At 43.2% G+C, this 17,265-nt stretch overlaps 2 protein-coding genes across 6 annotated transcripts in view; both read right to left on the minus strand.

Annotated features, from left to right (window-relative positions):
• Positions 1–4,041, minus strand: part of MAK (male germ cell associated kinase) — a 28,330-nt gene extending 24,289 nt beyond the window's left edge. For 4 of the 5 annotated variants that reach the window (XM_068199403.1, XM_068199388.1, XM_068199410.1 and 1 more), the window contains exon 1: positions 3,886–4,041. The gene's annotated coding sequence lies outside the window, so the exon portion shown is untranslated. Of the gene's footprint in view, positions 1–2,188; positions 2,341–3,885 lie in introns of those variants that run through there. The other variant, XM_068199397.1, reaches the window with a different exon arrangement.
• Positions 4,042–11,758: 7,717 nt separating this feature from the next.
• On the minus strand, positions 11,759–17,264 carry GCM2 (glial cells missing transcription factor 2). The gene is made up of 6 exons (XM_068186112.1): positions 17,231–17,264; positions 16,884–17,165; positions 15,163–15,471; positions 14,661–14,773; positions 13,090–13,215; positions 11,759–12,835 (listed from the first exon to the last, which is right to left on the minus strand). The coding sequence occupies exons 1-6, from the start codon at positions 17,262–17,264 to the stop codon at positions 11,951–11,953; spliced, it is 1,749 nt and encodes a 582-aa protein (XP_068042213.1). The 3' UTR covers positions 11,759–11,950.
• Between the last annotated feature and the right edge of the window lies 1 nt (position 17,265).

Here is a 17,265-nt window from a genome sequence, read left to right on the forward strand (position 1 = left end):
GCTTCCTCAAAATTAACACAGAGTGCTACTCCCTGTTGGCTCTGTTGGCAGGAAAGAATCTCACATCACCTGTCAAGATGCCAGCGGCCTAGTGGACATCTCAATTTATAATCTTTGCACCAGGCAACCTTCATTTTGTCAGGGAAAGTTACAAAGAAGTTTTTTTCTACACCCATCTACACTTCCCCTCCCCTACAGCCACAGCTATAGTGAAATAAGATTTCTGGTTAACAGCTTATTCTGAAACAAAGCTAAAAATCAGATTTAACAAAAAGTAACACAGACATCTCAAATTATGATGAGATTTTAAATTGGACTTTCATATATTTAAGCAAATTGTTTTTCTCAGAGTTCAGTTTTGTATCTTATTCCCCAGAATGCCTGCCATGCACTCTAGTCTTTAATACCATCAATAATGCCTTTTTCCAAAAAGGCTATTTGTTCACTCTGGTAATACACAGATGATCAAGTGTACTTATTCCAAGTTAAGATACATTCTGCATACACATCTTGCAAGTTGTCAATGGTTAGCTCTATGTATATATTAAAAAAAACCAAACCAACACAAAAACCTTGAGGGTATTCTTATACCCATTTAAAAACACAGCATCATATCATCTAAAGTGCCAACAATGATAAACTGTGTATGCATTTTGTGTATAGGTACACAGGCGTAGCATGTGAAGTGAAATGTAACAACTTCTGTGTGCTTGTGTTTCTCTGTTTCAACAAATATCATTGTGCATTGTTTAAGGTATGGGGTTTTTTGAGGGGATTCAGCAATATCTGCTACAGATGGCCCTAGCTTGAACTCCTGGTTACATGAAGTTGGAGAATCTGCATGCATTTCATGCTCAAGTTTTTGCTCTCTAACAGAGATAAGAAAAACATGAGAAAAAAACACAAGAAAAACTTGTATTTGCAATAAACAGAACAAGATCTAGACACACCTCAAGTTTTGACCTTTAAATCCTCTAATTTTGGTGCCTAAATCCTATCAGTTTTCCAAGTAATTTTCATTGGAGTATATATTAATCACATGCTTTTACAATTATTCCTTTTGTCCAGTTGTAATATTTTGGCATGTGCAATCAAAACAACCTCACTTGAAGTGTTCCTTCCCTCCAGAAATTCCATGTAATACAACACATCACAGATCCAATTACTCATTTTGTGTGTTCTGTAATATATTTTATTGCCTTACTCATTTTCTGCTGTATGCTTTAATTTTTAGGGTACGAAAACACTTGATCAAGTAAAGTATAGAAAAGTCAGCGCATTCCTTCAATGATCAAGTGGAAGTGTCAAATCCACTCCATGGAAATGCAAAAAAACAAGGCGTGAAAACCACTTACCCTAATAATAATGTTTGTGTACCACCACACCTACCCCACACTGACATGTACTGGAATTACAGAGCATGATGATTAGAACATAAATGCTCCAGAGATTCACATTTCACTACAACAGACTTCTGCATACTTTGTAATTTTCACCACTCATGTGCAGCTCAGGTGTGCAATTTTTTCCTCAATGGTCTATCTGTATTTTCTTTTTCAAATCTGCAGTCAAGTTTTGTCTTTTGCACCAACCTGAGGAAAAGCAAGGGTCTAATCTAACTTTTCTGGTTAAAACATGCCTTTGGAGTGACCTTTTCCATATTAATGTTTATATAATATTATTTCCTTAATGATGCAAGGCTCTAAAATGTAAAATTGCCGTAACAGGTACGAAACAGACAAGAGAAATCCTAGTCTAAACAACAGCTTGTTGTTACTCTTAATGACATACTGCACATAATCTCTTTACACACGATTAAGGAAAGATTAAAGCCAGGGACAAATAGAGGACAAAATAAAATAGCTTGACAGAATCTTTAATTTGTGTAAATTTAGCGAACCTGAACAAGTACTAGAGAATTGAAACAAATCATCACTTTTACTGTACTACTGGTGTCTTAAGCACTAACAGCAATTTTATATTATTTCAGATGTCTGAATTACATTTCAGAATATAATGAATAGCAACAAATCACCTACATTTCTTATATACAAATACTAGGCTTTACCAAAATTTCTACATTTGCATCCTAAACAAACTACTCTCAAATAATTAGAAACTAGGATATATGACCCAATAAGACCTCCCACACAGAGAAGCAAAACACCCACAACCAAATTTTACCAACCTGTTTACAGGACCTGATGAAATCACCAAAACTCTTTGCATGGCACAGTACTGTTCTCAATGATCAGAACTGGCAGTATTGCACAGCACAGAATATATGCTGATACTGATTTTAAAAGTTAAAAAAAAAAAGAAACAAAACCCAACCCAACGACAAAACAACAAACAAATTTTGCTACAACAACCTTCTTGGTAGTGAATGTATATTACTAAAGCTGCCAATAATCAGGTCCCATGACAGGTGGATCCAGTTCTTGAGATTAACCTCAAATCCATTACTCTAATCAAATACCAGCAGTTATTTAAAAGCACGACAGTCAGCTGCAAGAAAGATGTCAGTAACACTAACAATAATACTGGTGCTTTGAAACAGACTGCCTTAAATTTTTTAAACTCCTTTTAAAAATCTAATATATTGTTCCACTTGTGTGTATCAGGCATTCAGGATGGGGCATATCAAATTAAGAACTCCAGTTTGCTCTAAGTATTTTCCCCTGTTTTGTTCCAAACTAGCTTTGGTTTCAAACCAAAATTATTCACACCAACATTTTCAGCAGATTACCACCATGCCAGCAAGGCTACCAATTCCTACCCACATGAAACCACTTCCCACAATATAGTACAGCAAGTTTCAGGATAACAGTGGTTTCAGTGCTGCTGGAACTTCAAGTCTCCAGTTTTGGGCAGTGTCCAGAAGGAACATGAACCACTCATCTTTCAGCATCTGCACCACTGTAAGTTTCAATAAAACACAGATTCGTTATGGTTGGAAGGGACCTCTGGAGATCATCTAATCCAAACTGCCTGCCAAGTCAGGGTAACCTAGAGCAGGTGACACAGGAACACGTCCAGGTGGGTTTTGAATGTCTCCAGAGAGGAAGACTCCACAACCTCCCTGGTCAGCCTGTTCCAGTGCTCTGCCACCCTCAATGTAAAGTCCTTCCTCATGTTGAGGTGGAACTTCTGGTGTTTCAGTTTATGGCCATTGCTCCTCGTCCTGTCGCCAAGCACCACTGAAATGACTCTGGCACCATCCTCTTGGCACCTGCCTTTGAAATAATTATACGCACTAATGAGATCCTCTCTCAGTCTTGAGAATGGAAACAAATGCTTGTTTCCACTTCAGTTCCACCCGCTGACATTCAGTCGCCTCCCAAGTGTGCTCAAGTACCTTCCTTAGCACTCACAGGGCAACGGCAGCACAGCGCTCCTGCCGCTCACCCAGGCTATGAAAGCCGGCACCGCCCGGCCTGCCAGTTTCACCCCTGTTCTCCTAAATAAAGCTTCACCTCCTCCCATCAACCACGGACCTCTCAGGCCGCCAAGGCCCGGCTCTATCCCACCGAAGCCAAAGCAGGCAGGGTCCCTGTCCCCGTAGGCTCCGCACCCACGCGGCGCTGCCGCTCCCAAAGCCCAGCACTGCAGCGGGGCAGCTCCCACACCCGCGAGTTCACCGCGCCACCGACCCAAGCCCCCCGAACCACGCTGGGGGCCGGCAGCAGCGCTCCACTTCAGGAACGGAGCTCTGAGCGCTCCCGCTCCAGCCCAAACCAGCACCTCCTCCATGCTGGGAGGACCCCAGAGAGGCCAGCCCAGCCCCCGGGGCACGGGTGTTCACCAGCCCAGCCCAGCCCAGCCCAGCCCGGCCCGGCCCGGCCCGACGGGGACTCGCCGCCGTCCCCGCCGCCCCTCACTCACCGCGGCGCTGCGGGCGGAGCCAGCTCGAGGCCGTCGAGCGCCCGGCCCGCCCGCCGCCTCCCTCGGCCGGGCCGCTCTGCCCCGTCACCGGGGCGACGGGCGCGGGGCCGGGCCCCGGGCTGGGGCGGGCCCCGCCACCGGCACCGCCCTCCCGGCCGCGGGCACGGCTGCTCGGCTATCCCAGGTGGGGCGGAGGAGCTGGGAGGCGGCGGATAAACAGCTCTGCGGGGAGCGGGGACAGCACCCCGTTGGAAAGGGAGCGGTGCGCAACGCGAGCTGAGCCTGATGACGAGGGCCACGTCACAGGTTCCCTGAAGGTGGCCCCATGATACGCGAGATCGTCTTTAGGCAGTCCTTATTATAATTACTGCTAATAGTAATTATATATTGAATGTATATTTGGTGCTCTGGTGAGACCCCACCTGCAGTGCTGCATCCAGCTCTGGGGTTCCCAGCGCAGGAAGGACATGGACCTGCTGGAGCGAGCCCAGAGCTGGATGCTCTGTGATGCTCAGAGGGCTGGAGCACCTCTCCTATGAAACCAGGCTGAGAGAGTTGGAGCTGTTCAGCCTGGAGAAGAGAAGGCTCCAGGCTGACCTTAGAACAGCCTTCCAGTACTTAAAGGGAGCTTTCAGGAGAGATGGATAGAGTCTATTTATAAGAGCATGGACAAAGGGAAATGGCTTCAAATTGAAAGAGATTAGATATTAGGGGGAAAAAAAATCTTTAATGTGATGCTGGTGAGACACTGGACAGGTTGCCCAGGGAAGTTGTGGATACCCCATCCCTGGAGGTGTTCAAAGCCAGGTTGAATGGGACACTGAGCATCCTGGTCTAGTGGAAGGTGTCCCTGCCCATGGCAAGGGGGTTGAAACTGGACAATCTTCAAGGTCCCCTTACAGTCCAACCCATTCTATGATCATATGAAATAAAGCTACCAGCTAGGCCACAGTGTACTTAGGATTTGTACAGAAATTCCCACTTGTAATATTCACAGCTGTAGTGAAACCTGAAGAATTTTTTCCCCCTAGCATTTAAAAGAATTATTTATTGTAAGCAATTTATTAAAATGCAAGTTGCTAATACTGATGCAGAAGAGAAACTTTGAGTGCTCTACACATTCTAAAATATATGTATTTCTAATACAAAAATAATAATGAACTTTCTCCTTGGTTCTTTGGAATCTTGCATTTCCCCAGGGTCTACAGAAGGCACAGTTAATAAAAATGGCATATTTAGTGTCTGACCCAGAGGAGCTTTTCACAGGGAAGTCTCATTTAAGCTTCAATTCTCAGCATTAGCTTGAGCTTCCTATATTTTAATGGTTTTGAGAGTGAGGGGCAAGAAAAGGAGGAGATCATTTCAACACTATAACTCCTAGAAGCACCATGGAGGGAAAGGCAGAAAATTGTTTTAGACATTCAGATTCCTATCTGCTTCACCACACTGGCTGTTCAGGTTTGCTGAGCAAAAATTGGAAGCTGTCTTCATTTTACCTTTTCTTCTCTCCCCTCCCTGTTCCTCATTAATTGGTGTGGTAACTTTGTGATGGTTTAAGAACTGTTGACAGATTAATTGATTCTACCTCAAGTCAACTGGGTGGAACGAGGGGCTATGGGAATCAGTTTTCTGGAATTCAAAGGATTTGACCACTTGCACATAGCTTGCTGAAATGAAAGTACAAGAAAACAACATTTTATTTTCTGAAACAAAATATGCCTGTTTCCTTTACTGAAATAAAACATCAGAGGTGACTGCCAGGTGACTGCCAGGTAAAATAAAGTTCAAAGGTGAGACTTGGACATGAGAAGGAAGAAAGTACTATAACCCACACAGCAGAATTCAGGCACAGGTTCAGCAGGAGCTGACTGTACGTAGCAAAGAATTTAACCATGCATTAACCTCTAAGAATATGTTTGATCACTACTACATGGATACATCCCTACCTTAAATATGTGAAAACACCTCTCCACTGCCAGTGGAAATGATACAGCAGTTGCCCTGTGACGTCCCCTCCCTGCTTTTGTTTCCTTTCCTCTCTCAACAGTTTAGCCATGTCCCATGACTGTCCTTTCCCAGTGATGGGCTCTGTCCTTTTCCTCTGATGCTGCCACTCAGTTTCATAAGATCACAGAATGGTTTGGGCTGGAATGAAACTTATAAATCATCTAGTTCCAACCTCCCTGCCATGGTTAGGGACACCTTCCACTAGACCAGATGTCTCAAAGCCTGATCCAAACCTGGCCTTGAACACTTTCAGGGCATCCCTAGCTTTTCTAGGCAACCTGTTCCAGTGCCTTACCATCCTCACAGAAAAGAATTTCTGCCTAATATCTAATCTAAACCCACCCTGTCTCATTGTACAGCCATTCCCCCTTGTCCTATCCCTACATGCCCACGTAAAAAGTCCTTCTCCAGCTCATCTAATCTAAACCCACCCTGTCTCATTGTACAGCCATTCCCCCTTGTCCTATCCCTACATGCCCACGTAAAAAGTCCTTCTCCAGCTCTCTTGCAGGCCCCCATTAGGTACTGGAAGGATGCTACAAGGTCAGCTGAGAGCCCTTTTTTCTCCAGGCTCAACAGCTGCAACTCTCTCAGCCTGTCTTCATAGGAGAGGTGCTCCAGCCCATTAAGCATTTTCATGGTCTCCTCTGGCCTTGCTCCATCAGGTCCATGTCCTTCTCCTGTTGGGGGGCCAGAGCTGGATGCAGCACTGCAGGTGGGGTCTCACCAGAACAGGGCAGAGGGGCAGAATCACCTCTCCCAGCCTGCTGGCCACGCTGCTTTGGATGCAGCCCAGGACACGTTTGGCTTTCTGGGCTACAGGCACACCCTGCTGGGTCATGCTGACCAACCAACACAACCAAGTCCTTCTCCTCAGGGCTGCCCTCACTTCATTTTCCCCCAGCCTGTATTTGTCCTTGGGGCTGCCCAAACCCACAAGCAAGACCTTGCATTTGGCCTTGTTGAACTCCATGAGGTTTGCACAGTCCCATTTCTCCAGCCTGTCCAGGTGCCTCTGGATGCCATCCCTTCCCTCAGTGTGCTGACTGTACCACACAGCTTGGTGTCATCATCAGCCATGCTGAGGGTACATTCAGTCCCACTGTCCATGTTGCTGAACAAGATGAAAATGTTTTTGGTTAGCTGTGGGGCATTTCCAGTCTAATTACAGTCACTTATAAGGGATCTGGCATAAGCAAGGGGTTGATGTTTAAATAATTTCTGTATTAGTTTTGCACAATGGAAATATTTAAGACTAAATTCTGTTACCAGGACCACATGTTTGTCATCCCCAACATTTCACACATGTGAAGGCAGAAAGGCTGTAGACAGGGCTTGTCAGTGTTTGAGGGAGACTGTAATATGGTGTGGAGTTGCAGTACAAGCACTGCAAGCCAGTCACTTAACACTTCATTTTGTCATAAAGACAGGAGAGAGATGCTGTCCTGTGCTCTTGCTATGAACCAGGAAGCTGAAGGAAAGGCAACAGGATGGAACAGAGGCCCAGGATGTTTGTGAGACCTACTAAAGGACCTCTGAGAACATCCTCATGCACCTGCTTCCCTGCTTATTTTACAAAACAACACACACAAACTCACTGGTAATTTTCTGTTGAAAGAACCTCCTTTGGTTTTGGTCCTTGAAGGTGTTGATGCTATGCTCAAGTGCCAACCAAAATACCTGAAACTACCTTCTCCCAAACACCATCACAAGTACCAGCATGCTTTTTGAAGCTTATAGGGATTGTGTGAAGTTCATTTTTCTGTTTGTTTGAATAAGGTTGAACCAAACTAGCAATGTTTCCCTGTGATACGTACTTGCACCTGTGTCATCCCATTGATCTTTGTGTCTCATGTGGACTCTTGCAAGCCTGGAGAGGTGCTGTGCTGAAGTGCACTCTCCATTTTGCACAATCCCAGGTGTAGCACTACATAAACACTATTTTAGGTTCACCTTCCCTTTGCTCATAAGTGACAGACAGATACTTAGCTTCAAGCAGCTAGGACACCAAAGGCAGTAGTCCAGTCATGGATAACCACTGTGCACCACTCTCGTTATTTCTCAGGCAGAGGGATTTTAACAGGCCTGGATTAACTTCACTCTGTGTTTTGGGAGGAACCACTCCAATACTAAATGCCTCAGTTCTCCACTTTTTGTCTGCATGTGGCTTCAACTGATAAGGGTGGGAAAGACACGAATTTTCCTAAATGCATCCCTAGAGCTGCATTGTGCATCCTGCTAAATGACGTCTCTCAGGAAACATACTCTACTTTGGTGAAAACTGTCTCAGTTGTTTTAGGCAGCTTCCCCTCAAAAAGACACTAAGAAAAACCCCAGCAATCCAGAAGAAACCCCAGAAATCCCCTGGAAGGAAAAGGTCTCAAATCATATGCAGCTCTGTTACACTGCTGGTTTCCACTCACAGAACTCAGAAAAAGCTTGTCTCTGTCTTTAAGGTGATAGTTTGTACCCTCAAATGAAGAGATCAACTACTTCAGGCTCAATAAGCCCAAAACAGCCAAGTTCCTGCATGCCTTGTTTGTAGCATTTAGCACATTTGAAAAGCCCAGAGATAACCTGGTTCCAGAAGAGGAGCAAGAACTAAGCAGATTGCTTGGACTCTCACAGGAGTTCTTTAGCAGGACTGGGTGGATACAGGTGGTCATGGAGCAGGACAGTCTGCCAGGCTCTGTCTGCCCTCCATGAGGTGTGACCATGAAGTGATGCCCACAGATATTTGCATCTATCAGGCATGTAACAAACACATGGCTGCATTTTGTGGGTACAGGAGTGAAAAACATTGTCATAGGGCCTCTTGTCTCTGGAAGGCATCTGCTCAACACTTGGGCTTTTAACCTTTGCCATTGTGAGGCTGCTGTTTTGGTACAAAAGGCATCCTCAGTACAGGGACAAGTGGTGCTTTACCTCAGTAGGGCCCTTGTAACCCATTTGAAGCCAGAGCCACAGGAGACTGAGATTTGAAAGTACCTTCTCCTCCGCTTGCTCTGTGATTGTGCCATAACAACTGGAGTTTGTTAGATGAAGATGCCTGTCAGAGTAGAGGGTACAGGCTGGTGAAGGGCTTCTCTCAGGTGCTCAACACAGGACCAAAAACCACACTTGAAAGGGACAATTAATAGAAGAGAAGGTGCTTATTCAGGGACTATCTTACTTCCGGATGCTGCTTTGCCTGAGGAACATGCTTTTAAAGGCAATGTTGCAGCTGTATAAACCTACAATGAGGCTTTCAATTTCAGCTTTTTTTTTTCTTTTTGTTACAGAAGCTCCTGTTGCCTTTACATTTATGTATTTTGAATAGAAAAACTGTCTGCAGCTCTAGACTTTTTCCATCTGATTTTTTATCTCTAAGAGGTAACATACAGCTAATCTCATCCCAGACACTTGTACATGAGAGGAATCAAGGTGAAGAAATAATGCAATAACCTTTAGAGCGGTTTTGTTGTACTGCTCAAATGATGCAGCAAGGTAATCACCACCATAGCTTTCCACTGTGCTTAAACAGCTGTGATGTTTATTATAAATAAATCCACACCCCAAAAGTAGCATCTTAACACAATTGGCTGCATTTTCTTTACTGGTGTACAAAGTTCTCCTTTAAAAGATATGTTTAATTGGATAGCATAATGATTTAAGCATACAACTACAATGACAAGTTTAATACCAGTAATGTAAACAGCATGCAACCCCCACAGCTTGTTGGTTTGAATAGGTAGTAGTATTTTAATAACTTGTGATTGAGTTGAGGTTGGCTAACTCCTCTAAAATCACTATAAAATACAGCATTTTACAGCTTTAATATTTTCCTTGATTTTCCCACCTGCAGTGAATCTTTCCAGCTTTTCTAGTCACTTTGTTTTGCCTTATTCCCCTCTTATACATTTTTCCCCTTTAAACTTACAAGGCTGTAAGCCTTGATTATTATTCTACATGTCAAATGCCTCAATATGATTTGGCATACAGCTGAGAAATCCCAGTTCAGTAAACAGGCATAGTGTTATATATTCATAAACTCTAAAATTTTGCATTAGTCTTTCTGGGAAATAACTCACAAATCACCTTTTTTTTTTTTTCTTTTTTTTAAAGGTTTTAAAGTATGTGGGCTAATTATCAAATTGATGTTGTTCACCTGAATCTCTTCTTATCAGTAGTTTAAAACACTTGGTAGAAGAATTATCATAAGAGCTAAACAAAAGCCAAGAGAGATATACAGAAAGTAAACTAGAGGTAAAAGACAAGGTAAGCTTGCTACAGGTGAATTAATTTAGTCTTTTTGTGAATTCCATCTTTGTCTGGCTTGAATGTTTAAAATGCTGAACAATTCACTGCTGAAACAGAATGCTATTAACTAAATTCCTGTGGGGCTCAGTTTCACATATCAGACTGAACACATTGTTTTTCATAAAAATATAAAGAGAAAGAAACTATACTACATCAGAAATAACTATTTTTAAACCTCAGATATTTGTATGCTGTTATTTGAAATTACAATCTGTTTACCAGTTTAATGATAGCTTCAGTGCACAGAACCTTATAATTCTAACTAGCCAGCTGCTCACATTACTTTACATGGTGCCTTAACTGTGATTTCACATTTATTGAAAGACTACAGTAGTATGCTGCTTCTCAAACCACAGCAAAAATATATGTAAGACAGAGGTAAAAAGAAGTGTTCAAAAACTTAAAGATACTTGGTAACTCAATAATAATGACACCAAAAGAAATTTTTTTACCCAGATCAACCCCTGTGTCTAATTAGCTCCCTTGCTTGGCACACACATTTTGGGTGAGGGTTCTATTCCCCAGTACTAGGTGGCTTTTAAAATATCTTTAATTTTAAACCAGCATTGCTCTGTTTTTTCTTCTTTCCAGATTAAAGAAGAATTAGTTTGTTTAGGGATGAATTTGGGAATGCGCTTCTTTACAATTTCTTTGTTTAGCTCAGTTTGGAGATTTTGTTTTGTAACCTCTCTGCTGCCTGGTTGTTTAATTTCCGAAGTAGTGCTGTCATGGGGAGCTATGTTTACAGAGACAAAAATCACTACAAGTCCCTTGGGAGAGGGAGAAAGACCTGATGGAGACGGAGAGGAAGCCAGGAAAGGTTCATTTAACACTGACCTGTACTAAGAAGCTGAGATGTTGCATTCTTAGACAGGACGAGTATTATTCATGGGCAAGGAAAATTCTGCACCGATAACCAATTGGCCTGACCAGCTTGCCGGGCCTCTAAACAAAAGCCAGTTTCATTGTAAATGGTTTTCAGGATAACATAAGTTAACTCTGGCAGCCATGTGATGCTGAGCAGGTTTGGTGGGGGTTGTCTGAGCCTTCCTGCATTCAGGCTGAGTGTTACAGGCATCAGTTCCTGGTGTGGCTGTGCTGGGTTGTCCTTCTTACATAGAAAGGGTAGTCTCTACTCTTGATACAGGGGATCAAAAAGCAACATGAATTTAGCATGTTTCATTTCTCAGGTTTCAGGTTTTTCATTTCTCGTTTCGGAGAAACTTAGCTGATCTTTCCATTCATCAAAAGGATCATGGCAGGTGAATGAACCATTTAGGTGAATTATTCTGCAAATTGTCTTGCTTTCACATTTCTGTTATTTCTTTCTTTCCCTGCCATTTCTTTCAGTTGACTATAATCTATGGCCACCTTCCTTCATTTTTTTTCTAATACTGGATTAGTCTTTTTCTTACAGATGGGGCATTTTCTCTCAAAGTTGAGGCAGGAGTTGTAGCTATAAGTGGATTGCACTTGCTGTCAGAGGAGGCTGTTGACTTCCAGAGGAGCTGTGCTTCCATATTACCTTCTCCGAGGTGTGTTTTGGGCTCAGTTCCTTGTGGGGTTTCTTTGAAATTAGATGCAAAATATAATTCACTCAGCACACAGCTCCAGAAAGGTGCTTTTGGGAAAAAGCTGTCTTGATGTTCTGCTTCCTTACATCTCCTCAAATCCCAAACCACTTGGCTTAGCACTCACATGGTCAGCACAGTAATCTATTCTCACATCTGCAGGTATTTGCCATTTAGGCACCATTTAGTCAATATTCAGCACTCTCAAACCTTAGGGCCTGGCCTTCATGCTCAGCGAAGCTGTTCCCCAGAGGGAGCCCATACCGATAGCTCTCCACACTCTCAGCTGGTTTGGATTTTGTGGGGATGGAGTCATGCTGGTAGAGCAACGCTGACTTTATCATTCCAAAGTCTTCCTGAATCTTCATCCCTGAATAGACAGCACCTGAGATGTTTTCTGCCACGTGGGTGTAGCTCTGGAGGTTTTTCATGTCGCAGAGGTTGTCACTATATTTCAGCGCGGGTGGCTTGTAGGCCTGGTAGGACACCTTGGTGGTGGTGGTGATGACTGTCTGCAGTGGTGGGGCCATGGGAGCAGGGCTTGGGCTGTACCTGCAGGGATAGTCCCCACTGCAGTAAGGGTGGGGAGCACTTGTTGCCATCTGCCCGTAGTCACTCCGGTCTCCGCTGCTGGTTTTCCCCCACGCTGGTTTCAGTCCATAATGTCTGCCAGGGTTATCAAAGCTCTTATCATGGGTGGTCACAGCATTGTAGTGAGACCCATTCAGAGTGAGGGGGTCTGCGTCAATGGCAGGACTGGGCAGATCTTTGTAAAATGTTGGGTAAGGACTTGAGCTTATAAAGGTAGGAACTCCAAACTCATAACTGCATGGCATGGGCATGTAGATCCTTGGATTTGGGCATTTAGGAGGGTATGGCAATAGCTGGTCCTCTTGGAAGCTGGCTGAGTCATAAGGTGCCTTGTAGAGGTCTGCATTCTGCAGCGAAGGGTAAGACTGGGCTGGAATTGAAAAGTCAGTGTCTGTGAAGATACCAACTCTTTCTGGGCCATCCATGCAGTGAAAATTCTGTAGGTTATTGATATAACCGCTGCTGTCAGGGTACCTTCCTGCCTGACAAGGAGAAGTAGATCTTTAAGATATAGGAATCAATACTGCCCACACACAAATGTCTCAATACTTGTGCTATTGCTAGTTTCAGCCCCAAATTAACAGATGTTAATTTGTTATTAATACATATTAATAGCATGGTGTAAAGCTTTGTTTTGGCCTGGGATCCCCAGCACGTGTTTATCGCATCTTTTTAATTGACAAAAAAAAGTCTTCATTTATGTCAGCTTTTTATTTCACTAATTATTTTGATTTACCTCTGAATTTAGAGATCTCTTTTTCTGGGAGTGGTGATAAGAGGACATTTGCTTCTTAATTGCACTTCTTCTTGCCTCTGCCTCCAGTTTACTCTCTGGCCGGGGGTGGTCGTGGATTCCTTTAGCCTAAATTAGGATTAATTGAGAATTAGATGTGAACCTGGAAAAGGGTAAGATTAGAGAAAAAGCTCTAAGTAGTACAAGGGATAGTCACAGCATGGTCTGTGGTTTGGCACAAGAAAAAATGAAGGACGAGAACAAATTGTGAAAATAAACAAATAGAATAAATCATGATTTGGATGTAGATAGAAGGAAAAAGTGAGGGAGAAGTCAGTGAGGACTGCACAGCTGATGAAGGAACAAAAGTGCTACCTAAATTTGTGACATTCAGGAGTAGATAATTATAAGCAAGGGAAAAAAATTAATTTGGTTGGTTTTCTGCAGTCCAGTATCTCATTTCTGCCTTATAAGCACATATATAAATAGTATAAATAGGCTTTAAAGAGGTTTTATGCCACAAGATGAAAAATATTCTCTTAAAGCAATACACCTTCTTGAACAGGACTGAAAATTATATCCTGGAAAACCATCTGAAGATGCTCTGCTATTTGTGGGTATGCAGATCTACATAATCAAAGTTACACTGGCATATGATGAAGTCATGGACACTGCATTTCCTTACTCATTTGTCTGAACAGACCTACATACAGTCCCTAATACAAAGTAGGAACCTAAAAATTGCTTTTAAAACACTGTCCTTTCTCGAGCAGAAATTAAATTCTAAGCAAGTGTTTATCAACTTTTTTGATAGTAAAGTCTTCCAGTTTTGCATGTCTGTAAGAGCACATTTGAATAAGAATAATATAGGAGGGAATCTGGGGATATGACCAGTTTTCTTCCATTTACTGACTGAACAACAGAATTTACTGCTGTGTGAGTCAGGGGAAAAAATTATCCAGGAGAAAATGTAATCTCATAGAACAGAAACGGTTTGTTTTGTTATTGTTCCAATGTTGCTTAAAAAAGAAAAATCAAGATGAAATTTGAAATTTCAGCTAAGATTCTTCTTTTTTTCTGTCAAGATTTTAAATCCTTCAAAATTCAAAGGCTAGTTTCACATGAAGTAGAATTTTTATGTTTCAACTCATGTAAATTATGTAAGACTTTTTTTTTTCCCTATTTATTTTAGTAGGAAATAAATATTTGGAAATAACATTGGAGAGATCCAGTTGTCATATGCAACTAGGGTGCAAGACAACCTTTTTGTTCATATTTGTGTTCTGTAAAGAGGAGAATTTTACCCATCAGTGATACTGTAGATAAAATTGAATATTGCCAACCCATAAGTACTGCTTTTAAAGAGACAGCCAAGTGTTATTGTTTTATTTGTTCTTCTTATGTTCATATTAAAGAGAAATTCAGTCATGGACTAGACCTCCATCATGCTCATCATGGTCTGTGTTACATAAAAAAGTGGGGGGAGAAGGAAGAAATCTCTCTCTTTACAGGTATTATTTTATATACAGGTAATTTTTATATGGTGTGCACAAATACATACAGCTGCTTTCTACCTGGAAAAATATTGCTTTGCCATCAAGCCTCCAGAAGTTTGTGACTGGATAGCCACTGTGTCCTCGGCAAGGAATCAACTCGAGGGCAGAGTTACAGTTGGGGCAGGCTTTCTCTGTGAACAGAAAGAAACTACTGAAGAGATTGGTTAAGGACAAGGATGTTGTCTGAGAGTAAACAGAGCTCAAGAGAAACATGATCAGACTTTTCTGAAATTCAGATTAAAATGTATTGTTTAAGGAAATGCAACATGGACTACCAAGTATAGCTAAATGGTATGAACTAGAACTGCCCACTAGATGTATACGCTAGTAATTTAAAGGATTTAAATCCATATCCCCTTAAATATTTGCAAACAGACATTGATGAGATTTGGAATTAATCAGTCACTGCAATTATGCCTTAGTCTGCCCGCAAGTAAGAGTGACTCCAGTTTGGAAATCAAGCCCATATGCCAGAAACGGGGTCCCTTGGGCATCGCAGCTCTCTCTGGGTGCCTCTCACTTTGTTGCTTCTGCCGAGCCTTGTCGCATATGGCGGGGCGGAGCTGCAGCCTGGCCCCGCCGGGCAGAGCGCAGCTCCGGGCACACACCACCACGCCCAGGCAGGACTTCTTGAGGATCTGGCAGTTGTGGTTGTTGGTGTTGCGCATGGCCCAGCCGCTGAGGTGCCGCTGCGCGTTCTTCTCTTCGCTCGAGTAGATGAGCCGCACGTAGCCATCGGGCCACTCCTGGAAGGCGTCGAAGTGCTTGGGCTCCTGCAGCAGGGCAGGTGGGGTGGGAGGGCAAGGCAGCAAGGAGAAGAGCACGAGAACTTTATTAGCATATTACAACCTGATATTTTTGCCTTCTTATGTGACACATAACAGGGGGGGAAATGTTTTTTCTATCACCAGACAAGCAGCACAAAGAGAAATAGCTAAAGAATAGCTTGTTCAGAAATGCTCTCTAAGAGGGCTAGGGCAGTCTGAGATTCCGTATCTGAAAAGAAAGTCAGGATCGTTTCCTCTTTTGCATCATGATCCGTTGTAGCACCGTCTGCTGACCCATTTGCCTTTTACAGTGAAGTTACCAGCCGTAAGACATCAGCTTTACTCCCAGAATTCACTGACTAGTGTACCATCAGTGTGCCCAGAGAGACCACAAGCCACCCTGACCATGACTGCTATTAAGTTCTCCTTGTTGTGGGATAATGCACTTGCAGGCAGGAAACGAGAAGTTTTAGTTATGGAATGGCTTCTTAAAGTGCATCTAATATGATTTGAATGAGGCTTTTCCCCAAAAAATAGAGATAAAAAGATTTGTCATTGCAAATGTACTTCCAATATGTGTATAGTCACACAAACAAAGAACATTTCAGTTTGGGATTTCACGGTTTTCTGGAGTTCCTCACTAAAATGTAATTACCAGAGCTATGAGAGAAGATTTTAAACTGTAAATATTTATAATGCAATACATATTTAACATATGTATGTACCACATTTGGGAGCAATCCCAGCAAACAGAAGGAAACTACCAGTATTTACAGCATTAAGACATTCATTAAGACATAACAGCATGGACTCTGTAAACTTAAATAAACTCTAAGATGAAAAAAGTTGCAAATTAAAAAACCCATTTGAAACTCACAACAAGAAAAAAGTGGAGTGCTCATTGGTGTTAAAGTGTTGCATCAATAAACCAAAGAAATAATTAGATAACTTGGGTCATAGTAGTAAACAATCAATTCAAGTTCCTATTCAACATTTCTTGAACGAGGAGGAGGAGGAAACTGTCCAAATGGAGCCACAGGTTGTTCTAGGAGTTCATATCCAGCTAGGCAAAGCTCTGTATCAAATCCATACTTTTATTGTAAGTGACTTAATAAAGGCTACAAAATAACACAAAGTGCAAAGAGAAGTAAAGCAGACGTAAAACAAAGCTTTGCTTAGAGCGAAGTTCGTTCCGCTGTTCCCCAGCTCCGCGTTAGAGCTGGACGGGGACTTTCCCCAGTACCTCCCCGCCCACCCGGTACCTGCGGCAGCTTGGGGTCGTTGATGTCCCAGGTGAGCTTCATGGTAGAGAGTGGCCGTGGGTGGCGGCTCCCGGTTTTTTATGCCGTCGGGGCAGCTCTCAGCCGCCTCGTGGGCGGAACAATAGCACCATCACCGAACCCCACCGCGGCCCCTTGGTGGGGCAGGAGCTGCGTTCACCCTCCACGCCACAGGCGGGTTTCACTGCCCTTACCTGGAGTTGTGTTATTGTATGCGATGTAGGGGTTGTGCACGAATACGCCCCCCGAAACACTGGGGGCCGTGACCTCGGCAAATTTGAGCCGGGTTTGGAAGTCTAACCCGGCAGCCGCGGGGCTCTGCCGCTCGCTCCCGCGGGTGGCCGTGCTGATGGGGAGCTGGGAAATTCGTCTCTGCCCCACCTGGATGCTCCTGATCTTGGATTTTGAGCGTGGCTCGGAGCTGCCCGCAGCTTGTAAAGCCTCCGGAGAGAGGCAAAGATGCTGAATAACCTGCTCTTTGTATGTAAACGAAATCGGCTTTACTTGGCAGCTTTCCCCTTCGCCCTATGCTTTATAGTACCTGGTTTAAAGTGCAAAGTTGGTGTTGGTGCCATT

This window comes from Anomalospiza imberbis, chromosome 1 (assembly GCF_031753505.1).
Source record: "Anomalospiza imberbis isolate Cuckoo-Finch-1a 21T00152 chromosome 1, ASM3175350v1, whole genome shotgun sequence".
Lineage (NCBI taxonomy): Eukaryota > Metazoa > Chordata > Aves > Passeriformes > Viduidae > Anomalospiza > Anomalospiza imberbis.